This window comes from Bubalus bubalis, chromosome 2 (assembly GCF_019923935.1).
Source record: "Bubalus bubalis isolate 160015118507 breed Murrah chromosome 2, NDDB_SH_1, whole genome shotgun sequence".
Taxonomy (NCBI): domain Eukaryota; kingdom Metazoa; phylum Chordata; class Mammalia; order Artiodactyla; family Bovidae; genus Bubalus; species Bubalus bubalis.
Window position 1 is genome coordinate 168,400,325 of NC_059158.1, and position 24,514 is coordinate 168,424,838.

The 24,514-nt window shown below is 38.7% G+C and overlaps 1 protein-coding gene across 2 annotated transcripts in view; it reads right to left on the reverse strand.

The window, feature by feature from the left end:
- Window positions 1-24,514, reverse strand: part of LOC102410994 (SPHK1 interactor, AKAP domain containing) — a 136,944-nt gene that overhangs the window by 36,625 nt on the left and 75,805 nt on the right. For both annotated transcript variants that reach the window (XM_006047107.4, XM_025278383.3), the window contains exons 3-5: window positions 10,149-10,208; window positions 7,766-7,900; window positions 2,291-2,546 (exon numbers count right to left, since the gene is read on the reverse strand). In XM_006047107.4, coding sequence (XP_006047169.4) covers window positions 2,291-2,546; window positions 7,766-7,900; window positions 10,149-10,208 — 451 coding nt within the window. The remainder of the gene's footprint in view (window positions 1-2,290; window positions 2,547-7,765; window positions 7,901-10,148; window positions 10,209-24,514) is intronic.

The window sequence follows — 24,514 nt, forward strand, 5'->3', positions numbered from 1 at the left end:
CACTTTTGATCATCTGCTTTTACTCCATTTTTTGCAATTCTGAGTACTTTTTTTTATTGGAGTACAGTTGATTTACATTGTTGTGTTGGTTTTAGGTATGCAGAAAAGTGAATCAATTATATATATATATATATATATATATATATATATACACACCCAGTCATTTTTAGATTTTTTTCCCAGGTAGGTCATTACAAAGTATTGAATACAGTTCCCTGCCCTATACGGTAGGTTCTTATTAGTTACCTATTTTATATACAGTAGTGTGTATATGGGGCTTCCTGGGTGGCTCAGCTGGTAAAGAATTCGCCTGCAATGCAGGAGACCCTGGTTCAATTCCTGAGTTGGGAAGTTCCCCTGGAGAAGGGAGAGGCCACCCCCTTCAGCATTTTTGGGCCTCCCTGGTGACTCAGATGGTAAAGAACCCAACTGCAATGCGGGAGACCTAGGTTCAATCCCTGGGTTGGGAAGATCCTCTGGAGGAGGGCATGGAAACCTACTCTGGTATTCTTCCCTGGAGAATCCCAAGGACAGAGGAGCCTGGTTGGCTACAGCTCATGGGGTTGCAAAGAGTTGGACATGACTGAGCGACTACGTACAACACAGCACAGTGTGTATATGTCACTCCCAATCTCCCAGCCCGCCACCCGCCCCCCCCGACCATTTCCACCTGGTAATCATGAGTCTGTTTTCGACATCTGTGACTCTATTTCTGTTTTATAAATAAGTTCATTTGTACTATTTTTTTAGAGAAAGAAGAACAAACAAAACCCAAAGTTAGTAGAAGGAAAGAAATCATAAAGATCAGAGCAGATATAAATGGAACAGAGACAAAAACAAACAAACATAAAAAGCCATAATTCGAGAAGTTACATGCACCATTGCTTTTTAGATAGCAGGTTCACATGAGTCTAAAATAATCTTTATTTCCAAAAATGCCTTAAAGGATCAGTTATCTTTTTCTTTCTGTTTTTTGAAAATAGTATTTTGAATATTTCTTCAAGAAATATGAATCTGCAAAAGCTTTTGAGTTTCATTGTGAACTGCCCTCAACAGAATGGCTTTCAGTGTGGAGTACAAATGCCAGTGCTAGAGTGGAAGAGGGCATCTGGGAGCTGAGGGCTGGTCACCGTGCTTTGGCAAGAAAGTAACCAAGACAGCTGTGTCTTGCAGCTGCCCAGTGGGTACAGAGGGAGAAGGCAGGATATGTAGGATATTGTGGGCCTTTTTGAGAGAGTTTCTCTTGTGCCCCAAGGACAGTGAGAACAGAATCTGGAGTATCCCTTCCTATTTGGGGAAGAGCAACTCATTGTTCACTGAGCTCTATTAATGAGTCAAAAGAAAGAATTAATAAACACACGCTAAGCACTTTTCTGGAGAAGGCAATGGCAACCCACTCCAGTACTCTTGCCTGGAAAATCCAGTGGATGGAGGAGGCTGATGGGCTGCCATCTATGGGGTCGCACAGAGTCGGACACGACTGAAGCGACTTAGCAGCAGCAGCAAGAACTTTTCTGGGTTACTTGCTCCTGCCCTGGAAAAATAATCATGCTGGCTCAGTCATGTCCGAGCGACCCCATGGACTGCAGCCTGTCAGGCTCCTCTGTCCATGGGATTTCCCAGGCAAGAATACTGGACTGGGTTACCATTTCCTCCTCCAGGGGATCTTACTAACCCAGGGATCTAACACAGGTCTCTTGTGGCTCCTGCATAGGTAGGCAGATTCTTTACCAATGAGCCACCTGGAAAGCCCAGAAATGTAACAAATATGTATTTTAAATGGCTAAATATAATACATATAATAGTTCTGCGGGCACTGTTATACTCCCAAATTATGGATAAGGAAACTGGAGCTCAGAAAGACTTAGATCACTGGCCCCAGCTTTCACAGCCTCAAAGAGGCAGCACTCGGATTCAGGCCAATCTCACTCAGCCTCAGCTAACAGATGGCTTTAATGGAAATCTTAGGGAAATTAACTTTCCTCCAAGTGATAGTCTCCACCTCTTGGCAGGCAGGAAGATTTTGTTTTAAAACAGAGATTTCCTTCAGCATCCCTAAGGCATCTTTACGGAGAATGGGGCCATCTAACCATTAAATCTGTTAAAGTGCCTCCGTCAGCATCCTCACTAGTGTTTTCTTATTCTCTCTCCCTCCTGAAACTTCTTATGTGAAGATTGTGATGCGTCAGCCAAACTGATGTGGCCTGAAACTTTTCTGAAATGTAACCAAGGCATTTTTATAGGGTGACTAATTTCAGGATGCACATTCATTTTACAGGAAAGTTCTCACCATTCCTATACTCTTCCACTTCACTTTCCTCCTCCAAGTGTTCGGATGCGGTGAGAAAGTCTTCTTCAATTGAAGACAAGGAACAGTTCGTGTCATCCTCCACTTTCAAGATGTTTGTTTCAAGGTGGAGCTGCCGCTCCTGTACCAGTTCCAGACCAATCAAAAATTTGTTGATTTCAAAGATGATGCAATTGGTACTGTTTGGTCTGTTCCCTCTTGCACACTGGACCAAGCAGACATCTGACATCCAAGGACACTGCAAGTAGAGAGAGAAAAAGGCATTTGTTAAAAACAACAACAACAACAAAATACCACGGAGATTCTTGGGGGATGCTAGTGGTAAAGGATCCACCTGCCAATGCATGAGATGTAAGAGATGCGAGTTTGATCCTTGGGTCAGGAAGATCCCCTGGAGAAAGAAATGGCAACCCAGTCCAGTGTTCTTGTCTGGAGAATCCCATGGACAGAGAAGCCTGGTGGGCTACGGTCTGTGGGGTCACATAGAGTCCAACACAACAGCACACACACACACACACACACACACACACACACACAAGAGAAAATATAAAACCATTGCCTCCAACCTTTCTTCTATTAGTCTCTCCCATTAGAAGGAATGGGGATATTCCAAAATACTTGGAATATCTTCAGGGTGTATATTGATGAACTGCTTGAAAAAATTCAAATGGTGCTTTGGAACACAGGGTATCTAGGAGAAAAGTTGACTAGCTGTATGGCATATTTTTGTTCTCTCCTGTCTAGGTGAAAATTGCACTAGGCAAAGTTTAGCAGGCACAGAAGACTTCATTCAAAGCTTTTAAAATAAGAGAAGGAGGCCAGAACTGGGTTGGATCACAACTCCACTGAAACAAAAAAAAACGCAATAGGGTTTTGAAGAGCTGGTACAGGAGGACTGAAGTCCATGTGTTTGCTTAGGAAAAGGAAACTTCTTGTATCTTCTTGGCTGGAGGTAGTTTTGTAAATTGGAGCAAAGTGCCTGCAGAAGTTAGGCTCCCATCCTTCCAAAGACATAGGGACACTAACTTCTTTGATGACATTTCCAAGAGATGGGTCCAAGGTCCTTGAGAAAGACATTCTTGGGTTGTACAGTGTCAAAAGCTTTTAAAATGATTTATATCTCAATGGGGCAGAGAAGCAATTTATAAAAATAAGTTCTCTAAAATCAATATTCTAAGAAAAGGGAGGTTTGGGGCCTGGAGTTAGGAATAAGGCTGTCTAAAATTTAATAAAGCCGAGGGGAAAGTTAAAGCTGTCTTGGATGCTCCTTTTGATTAAATGATTCCCAGGTTCTCAGACCAATAGTTTTTCTGCCTTTCTGATATTCAGTACAACCTCTTTGCTAGTATTTCACACAGATGGAAAGTGTTCTATCAACTATGGTTATATTTTATAATTTGTAGTGTTCATTTGAACAAGCAGCCAAAATGAGATGTAAAAAGATCCACTGAAAGTGATCAAATCCTCTCTAAAGGACAGGTTTATGGGGCCAGCAGTGAGGGAGACAGATCACTGGAGGGTGTCCCACGGAGACCTGCTGATTCTCCTCAGTTCCAAGGCTACAGACTGCCTCCCCATTCTCCACTGCATATTTTCACCATTCATAGTGTCGTTCGTTAGAACAACAGTAAAGTCTCAGTCACCCTTGCACAGATTACTAGTAAGTTACACATATGACTTGTGCATTGGGGTTTTCATCTTTGTAAGAGGAACAATATGCTGATTTCTAGCAATTTTTAAGAGAAAATTATTTGCATGGAAACAACAGTGGGCAAAGGGAAGATAAATTTATCTCAAGATGGAATTTAAAATGCTTGGGAATATTTTATGTCTACATGTTCCTCTTATAAAAAGAGATTATTTAAAACACATGCTTATCTGTGGTTGGAGGTAATTAGGTCTCATCCTAGTTAACTTGCCATTTTGAAATGCTTGAGTTTGAATGTAGATATCTGAATGTATTACATATATGTATGTATATAAGTATATGTGTGTGTGCGAGTGGTGAGGATGCATACATGCAGAAGAACACGTACACATAGATATTCATATTGTATCTCTGAAAGTAGTATATCTTTGTGTGTAAATATCATTTATCAATCTCTTTGACTGTATACTATATATAATTAGAGTAACTCTAAGACAGATGATTATAAAATGAAAAATTCAATCATTCTCTGAGTACAGGGGTCCCTAGGAGGCTCAGAAATAAGATTTATCTATGTGCTTAAGTGACTGGGTCTTTTCTCAAGGAAGGTGGCCTTGCTTTTCAACGTGTGGTTTGTGTACTACCAGCCTCAGCATCACATGGGAGCCTGATAGAAATATATAATCTCAGACTCCACCCAGGTCTACCACATCAGAATCTACATTTTCAAGAAAACTTTTGGTGATTCCTACATGCATTAACTTTTGAGAAGTACTGGGCTATAGATTCTGTGAAATTCACAAAGAATCTATGATTCCCCCAAATGGTGAGGACCCACTGCTATAGAGTAATGGTGGCTGACTTGATTACTTTTATTTCCACTGAATTCAGAAGTAAGACAATAAAGTGAAATTTGCCAGATATTTTCTGAGTGCCTATTATATGCAAGATATGCTGGGAAGTACAAGTTCAGTTCAGTTCAGTTGCTTAGTCTTGTCTGACTCTTTGTGACCCCATGGACTGCAGCACATCAGGCTTCCCTGTCCATCACAAACTCCCAGAGCTTGCTCAAACTCATTCCCATAGACTTGAAGATGCCATCCAACCATCTCATCCTCTGTCATCCCCTTCTCCTCCCACCTTCAATCTTTCCCAGCATCAGGGTCTTTTCCAGTGAGTTGGCTCTTTGCATCAGGTGGCCAAAGTATTCAGCTTCAGTATCAGTCCTTCCAATGAATATTCAGGACTGATTTCCTTTAGGACTGACTGGTTTGATCTCCTTGCAGTCCAAGGGACTCTCAAGAGTCTTCTCCAACACCACAGTTCAAAAGCATCAATTCTTCGACTCTCAGCTTTCTTTATGGTCCAACTCTCATATCCATACATGACTACTGAAAAAACCATAACTTTGACTAGATGGACCTTTGTTGGCGAAGTAATGTCTCTGCTTTTTAATATGCTGTCTAGGTTTATCATAGATTTTCTTCTATGAAAATGAGGTACAAACACGAATCAAACAATTACTCTAGGGAATACGGTATGATATATTCCCAGTAGGTCACATAGGAATAAAAATCATTACAAAGTTGAACCATATGAAATTGTCACATATACAGATTAAAATGATTCATTGTTTTATATCATTTAGACTAAATATAAATAACATAAGGTGAAATGGGACAGAAATTAAAAGGAATGTTAACAAAGTAATATAAGCAGTTAAGTCATACTTCAAGACAGACTTAGGGAAAGGATGTTACTAAACATGCGATGTTACACAGATGTGGTACCCTTAGGAAGAAACTGTATTTTGTTTACAATCTTCTTGAAAGTAAATAAATATCCTGGGCGTCTTAGGTACATGATGGCAAACAGAAGAGGCTGGAAAATAATGGGAGATACACCAAGGGGAAAAGGGCTATGGGTGGGAGGAATTGGGAGATTGGGATTGGCACATATACACTACTGATACTATGTATAAAATAGATTACTAAGAAGAATACGCTGAATAGCACAGGGAACTCTATTCAATGCACTGTGGTGACCTAAATGGAAAGGAAATCCAAAAGAGAGGGGATACAGGTATCAACATTTGTATGGCTGATTCATTTTGCTGTACAGTAGAAACTAACACAGCAGGGTAAAGAAACTATACTCCAATAAAAATTAATTAAAAATAGTGGCAGATATTAGTATATGATTTTTATGATAGTCTATTAGGTGCTTCGTATATCTTATTGCCTCTAATGTTAACCCTTTTCTACAAGGTTGCTGGTGCTACTGCCCTGTTACAGATAGAGGTACAGAAAGGCCAATTCTTTTTAAACAAATTTTTTATTGGAGTCTAGTTGCTTTACAGTGTTGTGTTAGTTTCTGCTGTACAGCCAAGTGAGTCAAGTTATGCATACATATATCCCCTCTGTTTTGGATTTCCTGCCCATTTAGGTAGCCACAGAGACCTGAGTAGAGTTCTCATTAGTTATCGATTTTATACATAGCATCAATTGTGTATATGTGTCAATCTCTGTCTCTCCATTCACCCACGTCACAGAAATATAAAGGAGAAGAACCACCGCTGCAGTTCAGGTCTCTGGACTCCAGTTCCTGTGTTTTTTCCAACTCTCCTCTTGGAGAGTTTAACTAGAAATCATAACTAATAGGTCTGGTGCAGAAACCACTCTTAAAACTCAGGTTTGAAAAAATATGTTTGGTTATTATGGCTTTGCCTAATATAAATAGGCAGTACTTAGGTCCACTTCCATATTCTCTTTTCAAACAATTAATTTTCTCACTAAAGAAATGTGTTATTAGATTGGGAATAATCTTGGTCTAGTCTTGAGGAGCAAATTGTAACGGGCTGTATGTAGATTTTCTTTTTTTCTTTTTTCTATTTTTTTTTTTTGTATGTAGATTTTCACTGAGCATCTGAAGTATGGAAAGAAATAGTGGGTGGCCCACTAAAAGTTTTTGGATATTTTGAAGGATTAAAAAATAAAAGAAGATTTAAAAACTTTCCAGCAAAACTAAAACACAAGGAAGAACAATTTATAGAAGAAAATAAATGCTCATTATTTTAGTCTGTAGTTATCAATCACTATTCACATATCTTATGTGAGAACATTCACAATCTTTTATACAGTATGTCTTTAGAAATTTTATGTAAATTGATTAAACAATTTAAAATGTTAAATTTTCTTCAGCATTATAATTATTTATTTAATAATAACGAACATTAGTTTAGTAGATTGAATGATAATAGTATTTTAAACTCTATTTTCTTTTCTTCTGGGAACTTCATTTTGGGCCTAGGAAACTCCATTTTCATCTTTGGGACTGCTATCCTGTATTTATTAGCTTGGCTGGTTTGATATAGCCTAAAAAATAAATAGCATCCAGAAAGAAGAAATTATGCCATTTTGGCATTACATGGTATGAATTAGAATTTTGCTATTTTTTCTGAAACAGAAGACAATTCTGGTTTTGATTACTCAGTAAATTAGTAGAAAACCAAGCTAACCAATCAATGCCTGGTGTGTTTGCTCTAGTTTAAGTGCAACTTAGTACCATAAACTTGAGAAGATAATATATGTTAGAAATCAATGTAAGGGAAACTCTGTCAGACTTTAAGGGGTAATATTTAAAAGAAGTACAAGTAAAGTCTATTATAGGATACAAAGACGTTTAGATTCACATGCTATGGGAGTCTACATATTGCATTCATTTGGGCCTCTTATTGATTTGTGCCAGGAGCTGACCGCAGATAACTTACTAGTGAATTGAATTGCTTATCAAGAGCTACTATTTCTTACCTGTGAAACTTCAAAATCTGCCTGTAGGTTTCCAGCTGTTAACCCACTTAGGAGGACAATTTCATTTTCTTTTGGCTGTTGGACATTCATGGAGCTTATAAGTTTTGGAAGATCTGGTGAAACATTGACCAACTTCTGTAGAACAAGAATCTTTATTACTTAAGATAATTTATTTTCACTTCCAAAATACTACCTCAAAATTATTTTACTTGCAAAACTAATATACTCATATAACCATTCATAATATAGATGACTGAATCTACTAAGATTATTACGAGAAGTGATTGTATAAAATTGAAGCATAAAGGTTTAGATTGGAATAGAAAATTTCCTAGACATAAAGATTTAACAATTTTTAGTTTGAAGTTTCCCAAAATATAAACACTTCATGATTTTTATCGTGACACCACAGGCATCCATGGTAGTTTGGGAATTTTCTTCCCTTTTAAGTCCTTGAATAAGAGACTCGTTGACTAATAATCATGTGTTCTAATGAAGCTAATAATAATAAAATTGCCTGGTAAGTCACTTCAGTCATGTCTGACTCTGTACGACCCTGTGGACTGTAGTCTGCCAGGCTCTTCTGTCCATGGGATTCTCCAAGCAAGAATACTGGAGTAGGTAGTCATACCTTCCTCCAGGGGATCTTCCCAACTAAGAGATCAAACCCGAGTCTCCTATGTCTCCTGCATTGGCAGGTAGGTTCTTTACCACCAGCGCCACCTGGGAAGCCCCCAGTAATAATATTAATAATAAAATAATTACTGGCATTGATTTTTCTGTATATATGAGGTACCATATTAAGGACTGCATGTATGGTACATTGCTACACTCAATCACTGCAATACCCCTAAATGAATTAGGCAGCACTATCACTTCATTTTCACACATAAGTATTCTGAAATCCAGAAAGATGAGATGAACAACTTTATGTAGCTAAATCAGCTTATGTATGCCCTTAAGCAATAGCCAAAGACTGTCTCGAATCAGTCATAAATTTGTTAAATACAGTCTTCATTTTTTTTGCTTTAGTCTTTTATTGTGCTACACATATATATTTATTTTTTTCATATCAAAATAAGAATGTTTATTTGATACAAAAAAAAATCAAAACCTGAGAACACAGAGAATTCTAAGAAATTCATATACAACAGATTAATCAGAAATACACATCTACATATTTATTTTATATACTCTGAAAATGTAATTTTCATATTACCAAATTTTCATTTCACACATATTTAAAAATTAATATCTGCAATCTATTTGCATATTTAAATACTGCAATAGCTGTCCCAAAGATCACTGCTGAAACATTTTTGTTTCCATGAAGATCACATTAATTGGAGAAATAAAAGTGGGAAAAATGCTGTTATGCTATAATGCATATTTTCTGTATCATAAAGTTTGATGGAAACACACAGTTCTTAAGATGACAGCTTGCTTGTTCCTTCCTGCTCTCTCTGATCGACTTAGCACCACAATTTTATAAAATGAAATTATTTGTATAATTTCTTTTGAAAATCTCTATAGTACTACACAGATGAGGGATATTTGGGGCTCAGTGGAAATCTGTAATAAATTATCTGTATGGCCAATTAAATTTGAGAATCTTCAGGTGGAGCACTGTGAAGAAAAAGAAGTTATAGGAGTAACTGAGTAATTTCAGATCCACTGTCCTATGGCAATCAAGATGCAAATGGTATACTATTATACATTAAAGAGTGTTGTACCAAACAGTAAAATCAAACCATCTTCAGCTTTGGGCATGAAATGATAAATCATATCACATTAACGAACTCTTCCCATTGTACCTACAGGCTCTGGTTCCAAAGGATTGAGTGAGTCTTCAGGTTTTTGCATGTTGTCAAGGATTTACATCAGAAATCTCACAACCTTGGATAAATTTGGAATATTTATCTCCCACAGAGTGCAAAAAATGTGAGTCCCAGATGAGTGTGGGGCTGAGAAACTGAGGTTAGATATAAAATATTTGATGAGAGCAGCAAGAAGGAGCAAGCCAGAGGGAAGGGCTAGCTGGTATCAAGCAGGTTTTGGAAAAACTGGAAAAGTCATCACAGAAAGAGTGCTTGAGTGCATAGAAGGGGGCAGTAGAAAAGTCACTCCTAGGCACTGGGGGCGCAGGAGAAAGAGACTGCTTAGGAAACAGCCTAGACTATTTGGGAAAGCAATTCTCAAATGTAAGGAGAGCAAACTGTGTAGAAAAATGTCAGGAGGAGGTCAGGGAGATGGGCTGTGATGAAATCATCTAATTAATGAGTCTCCTACAAAGCGAGCATCACTGAGGCAGAGCCATGATGGGTCTCTCGTCAGTGCAGCCAGCCCTTGAAGGGAGCTCCCAGAGCTCAGTTCCCCGAGTTACCTGCTGCAGGCGCTCCGTGCTGCATGCATCCTTGTTCACATCCAGGTTCACAAAGCAGACCTGGGAAAGGGCAACAACTGTCAATTAAGTGAAAAACCTGACAGTCCTTTTTGAAGAAAGCAGGAATTAGTTGCGCGCAAATGATTCAAGAGTCAAATATTTTCATATAGTTGACCTGGCATAGAAAGAGCCATCTTACCTTTGAGCTTCTGCATGGGTCTCTAATATCCTACTCATGATTCCCACTGATTACACCAAATGCCCTCTGCCTTTCATGGCCCAGCAAACAAAACAAAACCTCTTTGTACAGGACCAGTGTAACAGTCTCAACACAATCTTCAGGTTTTTAGAGTGTTGTTAAATCTCATGAAACAGAAAAAAAAAGCTTTTAATACTTGCAAACTCTTTATAATTGCAGCAAATATTTCTTGCTGGTTTTCTCTTTTCTCTTATTTTCTGCTCCCTTTCTCTACCCACTTTTCTTTTTTTATTTTTTTTTATTTTTATTTATTTATTTATTTTTTTTTTAATTTTTTTTTTTAAATTTTATTTTATTTTTAAACTTTACATAACTGTATTAGTTTTGCCAAATATCAAAATGAATCCGCCACAGGTTTACATGTGTTCCCCATCCTGAACCCTCCTCCCTCCTCCCTCCCCATTCCATCCCTCTGGGTCATCCCAGTGCACCAGCCCCAAGCATCCAGTATCGTGCGTCAAACCTGGACTGGCAACTCATTTCATACATGATATTTTACATGTATCAATGCCATTCTCCCAAATCTTCCCACCCTCTCCCTCTCCCACAGAGTCCATAAGACTGTTCTATACATCAGTGTCTCTTTTGCTGTCTCGTACACAGGGTTATTGTTACCATCTTTCTAAATTCCATATATATGCGTTAGTATACTGTATTGGTGTTTTTCTTTCTGGCTTACTTCACTCTGTATAATAGGCTCCAGTTTCATCCACCTCATTAGAACTGATTCAAATGTATTCTTTTTAATGGCTGAATAATACTCCATTGTGTATATGTACCACAGCTTTCTTATCCATTCATCTGCTGATGGACATCTAGGTTGCTTCCATGTCCTGGCTATTATAAACAGTGCTGCGATGAACATTGGGGTACTCGTGTCTCTTTCCCTTCTGGTTTTCTCAGTGTGTATGCCCAGCAGTGGGATTGCTGGATCATAAGGCAGTTCTATTTCCAGTTTTTTAAGGAATCTCCACACTGTTCTCCATAGTGGCTGTACTAGTTTGCATTCCCACCAACAGTGCAAGAGGGTTCCCTTTTCTCCACACCCTCTCCAGCATTTATTACTTGTAGACTTTTGGATCACAGCCATTCTGACTGGTGTGAAATGGTACCTCATAGTGGTTTTGATTTGCATTTCTCTGATAATGAGTGATGTTGAGCATCTTTTCATGTGTTTGTTAGCCATCTGTATGTCTTCTTTGGAGAAATGTCTATTTAGTTCTTTGGCCCATTTTTTGATTGGGTCATTTATTTTTCTGGAGTTGAGCTGTAGGAGTTGCTTGTATTTTCTTGAGATTAGTTGTTTGTCAGTTGCTTCATTTGCTATTATCTTCTCCCGTTCTGAAGGCTGTCTTTTCACCTTGCTAATAGTTTCCTTTGATGTGCAGAAGCTTTTAAGGTTAATTAGGTCCCATTTGTTTATTTTTGCTTTTATTTCCAATATTCTGGGAGGTCTCCACCCACTTTTCATATCATGTATTATCAATGGAGTTCTTCTTGTCTCATTATTTTAGTTAATTTTTAATGTATTTAATCTTGTTGCAAACTCTGACACTTTTGCAGATATCTTAAATAAGTGTCTGGATAAATAAGAGTGTAAAAACAATAGCTACAAGATTAAATAGTAATTCAGAGCAACAGTCAAAGAATTGTTATAATTTAAAACCATCACAAGCAGACTTGGAACAACAGACTAGATCCGAACTAGGAAAGGAGTATGTCAAAACTGTATATTTCCACCCTGCTTATTTAACTTCTAGGAAGAGTACATCATATGAAATGCAGGGCTGGATGTAGCACAAGCTGGAATCAAGACTGCAGGAAGAAATATCAACAACCTCAGATTTGTAGATGATACCACTCTAATGGCAGATAGTGAAGAGGAAATAAAGAGCATCTTAATGAAGGTGAAAGAGGAAAGTGAAAAAGCTGGCTTAAAACTTAGCATTCAAAAAGTAAGATCATGGCATCTGGTCCCATCACTTCATGTCAAATAGATGGGGAGAAAGTGGAAACAGTGACAGATTTCATTTTCTTGGGCTTTAAAATCACTGTGGACAGTGACTGCACCCATGAAATTAAAAGACACTTGCTCCTTGGAAGAAAAACTACCTAGACAGTGTATTGAAAAAGCAGAGACATCACTTTGCTGGCAAAGATCTGTATAGTCAAAGCTATGGTATTTACAGTAGTCATGTATGGAAGTGAGAGTTGGACCATAAAGAAGGCTGAGAACCGAAGAATTGATGCTTTTGACCTGTGGTGTTGGAGGAGACTCTTGAGACTCCCCTGGACAGTAAGGAGATCAAAGCTGTCAGTCCTAAAGGTAATCAACCCTGAATATTCATTGGAAGGACTGATGCTGAAGCTGAAGCTTTAATACTTTGGCCACCTGATGTGAAGAGCCAACTCTGGAAAAGACTCTGATGTTGGGAAAGATTGAGGGAAAGAAGAGAAGGGGGCTACAGAGGATGAGATGGTTGGATGGCATCACTGACTCAATGGACATGAGTCTGAACAAACTCCAGGAGATAGTAAAGGACAGAGAAGCCTGGCGTACTGCAGTTCATGGGTTCACAGAGAGTTGGACACGACTTAGCAACTGAACACAACCACAACCACATCACATTAATTAAAATAAACTACCATGGGTACTGCTATATATGAAATAGATAACTAATAAGGACCTACTTAATAGCACAGGGAACTCTACTTGGTGCTCTGTGGTGACCTAGGGGAAGGAAATCCAAGGAAAGACGGGACATATGTAAGTGAGTGGCGGATTCACTCTGCTATACTGCAAGAAATTCACACAATGTGGTAAAGCAACTATCCTCTAATTAAAAAAAAAATAAAGGAAGAAAAACAGTAGGACCATAAAAAACTGGATGAGAATATTAATTACCTGAATAGTTAGTCAGATATTTGGACTTAAGTGGATATCTGAAAGCATATAGGGATTTCTGATTTCAGTTAGTTGTTTGGGGTCATCCTTTCTTAGAGTCCATCGTTTTTCTTTTTGGGGCTGGAAAAGAACCATAAGGGAAAGATTTTGGGAAAGGCCTTAAAAATTAAAATAGTTATATATTGATGAAGTGTAAAGCTCACTATTGTTTTAATCCTAATTATTGAGAGATTTCTTCAAGTTTCCGGGGCTCACAATATCGTTGCCGTACATTTCTTGGATACAGTATTTGCTTGTTAAGAATAACTTGATGGACATTTGGAATAAGGAAGGGTGTGAAACGCCACCCACACTCTCAATCTTTTGGTTAATAGGGAGGATTCGGGCATGAGACCTTTTGCAGACAGAGAGCAAATGGAAGCATAGAGAGTAGGTGCCTCCTGGTTTACAATCTAGAGCAGTTTGAGAATATTCATATAATAATAGTAACTCTGCCCTTGGAAAGCTGGTTCAGTATCCATTAGTACTCAGGGGCTTTTCATTACAGGCAGCTGGGATGGCAGTTATTGAATTGATTAGACAATATTCCATTCACCTTAAAGAAAGGTGCATTACCTGGCCCCTGGGCGTCACAAAGCTCTATTATCCTATTTCACAGTGGAAGAGGGCAAAGCAGAGAGACCCAAGAAAAGCATCTATAATAACCATTTCTCTGCCCTCTGATACTGTATTTCGTTTCTGAAGAAGAACATTTTTTAAAATTAATTTTGTGTTACAATGTGAAACTCTGCCTATGTTTGGAGGAGGAAACTCTCCATACTTGCTGGCTGGACCAAGACTGGAACAAAGCAAGACACAAACCAGTTGCTTGCTTATATTGTACTGAACCCATACATCTTTCTGGATGTTGGTGGTAGGGGAAGTTTTTAGGGCCTGATATACATACAATTTTGGGAGACATTCCTTTAGAAAAAGAATGATGAAATCGAAAAGTTTAAACTAGATGTGAAAGTGACTATTATTTAGAAAGAGAAAGCAAATCACAACAAATCTCAAATTTAAAAAGATTGACAAATACCATAAACACAAGAACTTTCTGAAAAATGCTATTTTTATTAATAAACAGCCTGGTACACCTACATAATATTTCCCCTTACAGTGCTGGCTCAATACTCTGATTATCTCTTCCTATAAAAGCAGTGTTATAATATCATTTTCTCTAGCAAGAATAGAAAGATAATTCATCCCCAATATTGTTGATTTATTTTTTTTCAGCTTCACAAACTTATATTGATAATATCTTGCACATTTTCCAGGTTATTGTCAAATTCAGTGAGAAATCACTAAATAATTTCTTTCATATATGGGTGGCTATAGGTATATTCATTCATTTTAATACTATTAAAATTTGTGCTTTACAAACTAACATTTGGATAAATTCTCTTTTGATTCCTACTGAAAAAGAAAGACAAGGACATGGTACATTTATAATTTTCAGTGCTATGTTACTGAATTTTCCACTGGGGGGAACTTCTGTGTTGTCTAGACACCAGTGGAACCCAATCTTGTATTTGTAATTTTACATGTTTGGTGACTAGAATTCTTCACAGACTAGCTCCTGGCACATAAACCTTGTTTACTATTTTGTATTTCTGGTATTGGGGATGGAAGGACACATTCAATTGGAAAACCGTCTATCATCTGAAATCTTCTTGGTGCAACGTCTGGCTGGGTTACCCTCTGTCCATGACGGGAGCATTCAGGAAGACATTCCTACCTTCCTACACGGACGTGATCTCAAACTACATAAACATATCTCAAGGAAATACAAATCCACTCATTTTCTTTTGAGCCAGACCCCACACATGTCTGGGGTCACTCTGATGACCCTCCACATGAGAACAGGTAAGATGCAGGGAGTCTGAATGGAAAGAGACAACTGCAGTTTAAATATCTTCAATTCGAAAATCACAAAAGCACATAACTTTGTGAGTGCCTACGAGAGGATCCTACGTACCCGAGGAGCCCTGAATTTGAAGCTTTGGTGGTTTTACTGTCCATGCACTTCACAGTGAAATGGTCTCTGTGATGGCAATGCTCTTAGGATGCGCTCACTCTCTATACTGCGGACTGTTTACTTGAGATTCTGCCACCCTCTGATGCTGAACTCTGAGTGGAACGTGTAAGACAAGCCGCTGTCCAGTAGGACTGGGGAATGGTCGCTAGGGAGTGGAGACTGTATACGTTGATCAGAGGACTAAGGGCCCTACACCTCCGAGGTTTACGGCTTGGTGCTGGGTGCTGAGAAGACAAACAGATGTTTTTCTCGCTCTCAGAAAGTTTTGGTCTGCTGAAGGCTGAATGCATCCCTAAAAGGATGACCATGAAGTGTTACAGAAGTAACAGGCACATGTACCGGTGGAGAAAGCTGGGACAAAGGGATTGATCACAAATGGCATCTCTGAGAAGATAGATTTAAGGTGAGCTTGGCAGGCAGGCAGGCAGGACACATGTAATTAGCAGAAGAGGGAAAATGGTACAAAACAACGAATGGATGGTTTTCCCCTGACCAGCTGTTGAGTAATGAATGATAAGAATCTCTGTATTAAGCACAGGCTGAGGAGAAGGAGAAGACAGAGGTTGTGAAATCCAAGGCAAGGAAAACTTTCTACAGGAACTCCAGATTAAGATCAAAGTGGATGGACAAAATGTCCTTCTTTCTGAACAATAAAAGACTCTGGGAATAATTCAGCAGACTTTTAAAAGATGAATGAAAGGGGAACTCATAACTTTGTGATACACTACCTGTGCAATAAGAATTGAAGGAGACCTATAGGTTAGAATTAGGTATTACCATTCCTGCAAGTGAGACTGCTCCCATGTTATTACAGGAGGAAACTTAAACAGGAGGACATTATATAAGGAAACTTGCTAACAGGAAGTTAAAGTTTCTAACAGCTTAGGGTAAGTGCTATGTATGACCAACATTAAAGCCTGGGAGATTATTCATTATGGTTTAATGGGCTGCATGGAGGCTGAGTTGGTATGTCTGAGACATCATCCAATTAGGAATAAGTGTAACTGCTCTGTGTTGATACTTTATCTCAATCTGGAGTGATGTTACTCCAGTGATGTTACAGTTCAGTTCGGTCACTCAGTGATGTCCAACTCTTTGTGACCCCACGGACTGCAACACACCAGGCTTCCCTGTCCATCACCAACTCCTGGAGCTTGCTCAAACTCATGTCCATTGAGTAGGTGGTGCCATCAAACCATCTCATCTTCTGTTGCCCCCTTCTCAATCTTTCCCAGCATCAGGGTCTTTTCCAATGAGTCAGCTGTTTACATCAGGTGGCCAAAGTACTGGAGCTTCAGCTTCATTATCAGTCCTTCCAATGAATATTCAAGACTGATTTCCTTTAGGACTGACTGGATGGATCTCCTCGCAGTCCAAAGGACTCTCAATGTCACTGAGTTATCTGTCAAATGACTGTATGTGCAAATCCAAATACAGTAAGTCCTCAAAATACAAACTTTAATTTGCAAACATTCAAAAATGTGAACATACCATCCATGATGAGAAAAAAGAGAGCTACTACCCAGACATCACTGGATCATTTTTTCCAAAAGGTAGATAGATTTGAATCCAGCAAGGAATCAGAACCTGTGTTATTAATGTCAGAGGTGAATGAAATTGCAGCTTGCCCTCCATCTGCTATTGCTGACAATCCCTCATGTCTACCTTGTCCCCACCTTCTCTCCTCTCTCCAGTCAGTAACTCTTCCTGCCTGTTCACTCAATGCCAGCCCTCGCTTACCAGCTGTTGCACTATATTACTGTGCCTTTCAAGGCATGTACTATAAGATTAAAAATACTTTATTTTTTTTTGCATTTCATTTTTATGTATTATTTGTGGGAAAAGTATTATAAACCTACTACCGTACAGTACTATATAGTCAATTGTGTTAGTTGGGTACCTAGGCTAACTTTGTTGGACTTACAAACAAATGGGACTTAGAAATGTGCTCTTGGAACAGAACTTGTTTCTATGTAGGGGGCTTACTGTATGTCAAGTGATACGGGGAAAGATTTTTTTTTAATTTATTTATTTTAATTGGAGGCTAATTATTTTACAATACTGTGGTGTTTTTTTTTTTTTTTTTTTTTTTTTGCCATACATTGACATGAATTAAAGTACAGGTGTTTACTTAATTACCTTTGTTCTTGAGCACAGTTTATTTCCTTCAGCCTGGACTAGATTATTTGTTCATGAGGTCAGATTCTGGTCATCACTGTATTCTTAGTGCTTATCATAGCCTGGCATTTCAGAGATACTCAATGAATCCTTGTTGATAAATGTATATGTGTGAAGTGAAAGTCATGTCACAGGTGATAGGTGTAATAATCATCAATTTAACTAAATATTTTCCTTATTTGTTGCATAGTTTTCTTCTAACAAGAATGTAAGGGATTAAATACAGAAGTTATAGGAGGATTAACTGGGCTAATATGAATCAGGCTGTTGATATGGCCTTAAGTGCTTAAAAATTGGCTTCTTTATCCCCTAATAAGGATTTGCTAAAAAAGAGAAACAGGCAAAAAGTCGAGAACCATAATGCTGCTGCTGCTGCTAAGTTGCTTCAGTCATGTCCAACTCTGTGCGACCCCATAGATGGCAGCCCACTAGGCTCCTCTGTCCATGGGATTCTCCAGGCAAGAACACTGGAGTGGGTTGCCATTTCCTCCTCCATTGCATGAAATGAAAAGTCAAAGTGAAGTCGCTCAGTCGTGTCCGACTCTTAGCGACCCCATGGACTGCAGCCTACCAGGCTCCTCCGTCCATGGAATTTTCCAGGCAAGAGTACTGGAGTGGGGTGCCATTGCCTTCTCCATAATAAATACACATAAAAGGTACTAGTTTTTTTTTGGACTCAAGGCTCCTTGTTCTTCACATAAAATGGATTTTACATTGTGTCTGCATTTGTCCTTGTTTAGAGCATCTGCAGATACATTCAGTTAAAGCAGATGGAAACACAGTATCATCATCAAGAGAACACAAACAACTTTTCTTGCTAATTTTATGGTTGTGCATAACTTTTAAATTCAAAGACTCTCTTCTGTCATTCTGGGGAGCCTGGTGGGCTGCCGTCTCTGGGGTTGCACAGAGTTGGACATGACTGAAATGACTTAGCAGCAGCAGCTTCTGTCATTATTAAGGTTTTAAAATGAAACATTGTAGGAATAAGTATCACAGAAAATTATGCCACTTTATGATTTTGACTTTTCAATAATCTAATAAAATATTCTTCAAAGGAACTCACACGTAGTAAACATTTTAATGTTTGTAGGCAATACACTATTTTCTCTGGATTATTAAGTCAAGCATTTTACCTATAAGTCTACTTTCATAAATGGAGGATGTAGGCATGTAAAAATAAAATTTTACTATATTTTATTAGATAGTGATTTAAGATGTTTTGGTGAAAGCTACTATGAGAAAAGGTTAACCTTAAACTATATTAAAATAAGAAAATATAAATAATTTTAAGTAGATTGTAATTCATAACATGTGAAGTCAAGTGGGCAGATGATACCACTCTAATGGCAGAAAGCGAAGAGGAACTAAAGAGTCTCTTAATGAGGGTGAAGGAGGAGAGTGAATGAGCCAGCTTAAGACTAAATATTAAAAAATACTAAGATCATAGCATCTGGCCCCATTCAGTTCAGTTCAGTTCAGTCACTCAGTCGTGTCCAACTCTTTGTGACCCCATGAATTGCAGCACGCCAGGCCTCCCTGTCCATCACCAACTCCTGGAGTTCACCCAAACTCATGTCCATTGAGTCAGTGATGCCATCCAACCATCTCATCCTCTGTCATCCCCTTCTCCTCCTGCCCCCAATCCCTCTGAGCATCAGGGTCTTTTCCAATGAGTCAGCTGTTCGCATGAGGTGGCCAAAGTATTGGAGTTTCAGCCTCAGCATCAGTCCTTCCAATGAATACCTAGAACTGGTCTCCTATAGGATGGACTGGTTGGATCTCCTTGCAGTCCAAGGGACTCTCAAGAGTCTTCTCCAACACCACACTTCAAAAGCATCAATTCTTTGGCCCTCAGCTTTCTTCACAGTCCAACTCTCACATCCATACATGACCATAGGAAAAACCATAGCCTTGACTAGACGGGCCTTTGTTGGCAAAGTAAATGTCTCTGCTTTTCAATATGCTATCTAGGCTGGTCATAACTTTCCTTCCAAGGAGTAAGCGCTTTTAATTTCATGGATGCAATCACCATCTGCTGTGATTTTGGAGCCCCCCAAAATAAAGTCTGAAACTATTTCCACTGTTTCCCCATCTATTTGCCATGAAGTGATGGGACCAGATGCCATGATCTTAGTTTTCTGAATGTAGAGTTTTAAGCCAACTTTTTCACTCTCTTCCTTTACTTTCATCAAGAGGCTTCATAGTTCCTCTTCACTTTCTGCCATAAGGGTGGTGTCATCTGCATATCTGAGGTTATTGATATTTCTCCCAGCCCAGCGTTTCTCATGATGTACTCTGCATAGAAGTTAAATAAGCAGGGTGACAATATACAGCCTTGACATACTCCTTTTCCTATTTGGAACCAGTCTGTTGTTCCATGTCCAGTTCTAACTGTTGCTTCCTGACCTGCATACAGGTTTCTCAAAAGGCAGGTCAGGTGGTCTGGTATTCCCATCTCTTTCAGAATTTTCCACAGTTTATTGTGATCCACACAGTCAAAGGCTTTAGCATAGTCAATAAAGCAGACATAGATGTTTTTCCAGAACTCTCTTGCTTTTTCAATGATACAGAGGATGTTGGCAATTTGATCTCTGGTTCCTCTGTCTTTTCTAAAACCAGCTTGAACATCTGGAAGTTCTGCATGGCCAATAGAAGGAGAAAAGGTGGAAGTAGTGACCGATTTCCTCTTCTTGGGCTCCAAAATCACTGAGGGTGATGACTGCAGCCATGAAATCAGAAGACCATTGCTTCTTGGCAGGAAAGCGATGAGAAACCTAGGCAGTGTGTTGAAAAGCAGAGACGTGCCTCTGCCAACAAAGGTCCCTATAGTCAAGGCTATGGTCTTCCCAGTGATCATGTATGGCTGTGACAGCTGGACTGTAAAGAAGGCAGAAGGTCAAAGAATCAATGCTTTTGAAATGTACTGTGGATAAGACTCCTGAAAGTCCTTTGGACAGCAAGGAGATCAAACCAGTTAATCTTAAGGGAAATCAACCCTGAATATTCACTGGAAGGACTGATGCTGAAGCTGAATCTCCAGTATTTTGGTCACCTGATGTGAACGGATGACTCACTGAAAAAGTCCCTGATACTGCGAAAGAGTGAGTGCAGAAGGAGAAGAGGGTGTCAGAGTATGAGATGGCTGGATGGCATCACTGATACGATGACCATGAACTTGGGCAAACTTTGGGAGATGGTTAGGGAGATGGAGGCCTTGTGTGTTGCAGTCCATAGGGTCGCAAAGAGCTGGACACAAAACAACTACAAAGAAACAATTCATAACAACTTTTCTAAGTTAGCTATATTTAATAAAGAGTGAAAAAGTTGGCTTAAAACTCAACATTCAGAAAACTAAGATCATGGCATCTAGTCCCATCACTTCATGGGAAATAGATGGGGAAACAATGGAAACAGTGTCAGACTTTATTTTTCTGGGCTCCAAAAGCACTGCAGATGGTGACTGCAGCCATGAAATTAAAAGACGCTTACTCCTTGGAAGGAAAGTTATGACCAACCTAGATAGCATATTCAAAAGCAGAGACATTACTTTGCCAACAAAAGCCCGTCTAGTCAAGGCTATGGTTTTTCCTGTGGTCATGTATGGATGTGAGAATTGGACTGTGAAGAAAGCTGAGCATCGAAGAATTGATGCTTTTGAAGTGTGGTGTTGGAGAAGACTCTTGAGAGTCCCTTGAATGGTAAGGAGATCCACCCAGTCCATTCTAAAGGAGATCAGCCCTGGGTGTTCTTTGGAAGGACTGATGCTAAAGCTGAAACTCCAGTCCTTTGGCAAACTCATGCGAAGAGCTGACTCATTGGAAAAGACTCTGATGCTGGGAGGGATTGGGGGCAGGAGGAGAAGGGGACGACAGAGGATGAGATGGCTGGATGGCATCACTGACTCGATGGACATGAGTTTGAGTGAACTCCAGGAGTTGGTGATGGACAGGGAGGCCTGGCGTGCTGCAATTCGTGGGGTCGCAAAGAGTTGGACATGACTGAGTGACTGAACTGAACTGAATAAATAGTTTTATTTCAATGCAAATTAAGTCAGATAAAAACAATACTAATGTGTCAAGTAAAAATTTCAGATTTCAGTCTTTGAACTGATCCACTGTATGTGGACAGTTTTATTTTTTCATGTATTCATTTTAGTCAACATTTTGGATTGTTCAGATTGTCAAATGCAACAGTTGAGAAATGCCATTACATAATGCATCCACTAAAAGCAAATCACTGTGCAAGAGGATATATGACAAATGGGTTTTAGCCCAGAATGTGGGAACTTTGCTTTTCTTTCCTGGGTATGTTTTCATCTCTCCTGAAGTCAGCTAAAATCTATTTCTATTCTTATGGAGATTCTGCTTAGAAAATGTTAACAAAGATCATGATGTCAAATTGCTTTTGAAATCTAGGCATTTGAATGTTTACTATGACCAAATATATACTTAGGCTTTATCTTAGAAGAATTCCAATTCCTTTTTTCTGCAGCTTCTAACAATGCAGCCATCTGGCCATGTGGTGATGAGAGGATCTCTTAATTTGGTAGTTTAAAATGCCAATTGACAAATCTTTCAAAAGAAAAATTGCCTCCTTTCTTCATCAACCAAAAGACTTCTGCTAGATTCAGGATCCAGGACCATGGTTACCTTTTAAAGGATGTGCCTTTTCCCCTGATTAGTCCTTTAGGTTGATGAAAACTAAAACAGCAATTTATATATCAACGTTGTCAAGCCACAGAGCTGTCAGACATTCTAGAACATACTTGACTGTTTGGAATGACACTGTATGTGTATCCAGTTATTGATTTCAGCAATCATGCAAAATAAAATATGAAGTTTTATTTACACTTGAGACTGTCAAATTTTCCTCTATTTTCATTGGCAATTTTTTTTTAAAATAATTTTGAAATGCTGTTGGGGGGTAGTTATTCAAGTAAAAGGCATAGACTTCCAAGCAATGACAGGCTTTTTAACTAACCATACGTCAGGCCAATTTTATTGCTAACCTAAAAAATAAATGAAAAATAAGGATGCTACTCTAGAGTAATTATTCATTTTCCCAAAATTTTTGTTGTTTTAAAGACAATTCTTTTGGAGTATGAGGATAAATTTAAATATAATGTTTAATATACATTTACCAGATAAAGAACACATATTTATTTTAGATTTCCATTTAAAATATATGTTTTATTGAGATATAATTAATATACCATATGACTTATCCATGTAGAATGCATGCTTCTATGGTTTTTCATATATTCACAGAGTTGTGCAATCATCACCACAGTAAATTTTAGAATATTTTTACCTTCCATGAAAGGAAATGTACTATTAGCCATCAATCTTTATTTCTCCCCAGGTACCCTCCCTCTAGCCCTAGACAATCACTCATCTACTTTAAATCTCTACATATTTGCCTGTTTTGGACATTTAGTACAACTAAAATCATGTGTCTTAGAAACAAAACATAAGGGGTTTTTTTTGGTGATTAAAATTTATTGTTCACAGTCGCTCAGTCATGTCCAACTCTTTGCAACCCCATGGACTGCAGCACACCAGGCTTCCCTGTTCTTCACTATCTCCCTGAGTTTGCTCAAGCTCAGGTCCACTGAGTAGATGATGCTACCCAACCATCGCATTCTCTGTTGCCCCCTTCTCCTCCTGCTCTCAATCTTTCCCAGCATCAGGGTCTTTTCCAATGAGTCGGCTCTTTGGATCAGCTGGCCAAAGTTTTGGGAGTTTCACCTTCACCATCAGCCCTTCCAATGAATACTTGGTGTATTACATTGATTGATGTCTTTTAGGATTGACTAGTTTGATCTCCTTCCAGTCCAAGGGACTCTAGAGAGTCTTCTCCAACACTACAATGTACTGCATTTTATTTGTTCCTTTATGGATATTTGGGTTGTTCCAAGAAAATATTTATTTTTCAAAATCTCCCCTGGTAAAAGGATTTGGGACTCTTAGGATATGATAATTTTTTATTGTAATTTTGTCATCTATCATCTCGGCTAAAAGAGTTTCTCCTGTTATCTCTTCTTGATAATAGGGGATGATTCTAAAATAAAAAGTGATGCCCAAGGGTGGAGGGGCAGGGATGAGTCAAATTTCCCTTAGAACAGGGTTTATCTGGAAGTTTTACCTTTTTTGCATGTTAAATTGAAAGGAAAAAGAATGTGTCAGACTTGGTTCCACCTTGTTTATTTCTTCTCTCACAGAGGTTATTAAGATTACTAACACAAAGAGCTGAGATACAGTCCTAAACTCTCAGGAGTCATGTCCAGGGGTAATGCAGGCAAAGAAAACTCAGATGCTGATCAACTGAGTGGATGACTTGCTATAGACATGCTCAATGGCAGTGGGGGATCTTCTGCTTAACAGCAAACTTCTGTTTTCTTTTTGATCAAGATGCTTTCTCAAGTCCCCATTTTGCCTACTGTAATTAAACCAAGTTTCAGAGAATCACAACAATCACTAGCATGTTTAATAGGGAAAATATATATATATCTTTTTCCCTTGGAAAAATAGAGCATGTGTCAGGTAGGGGGAGTAGTCAGAGGCTTCACATTCTTTTGACAGGGGAACAACACCTCAGGAGATGGTAGGCGAGATCTTTTTGCTGATTCTGAAACACTACTTGAGCAGGAAATTCTTACTTGTTATCAAGTTCAATCTGATGGCTCTACACATCTCACTCTTCAAAATTCATTGTCAAACTGCTGTTTTCCTTATAAGTTCTTGCATTCCCTTGGATGCCTTCAGTTCAAAGGGTTAACTCTACTTAATCTGGATAAATATACTCTAGAAAAGAAAGACTGAAAGAACAGGACTGTCCTTAGGTTATGAAAACCAGAAATAACCCAGATCCTTAAAGTCTATGAACAGCCATAATAAAGGAACTAACAACAAAGAACTGAAGAAATAAGTAAGCTATGTAGCAGA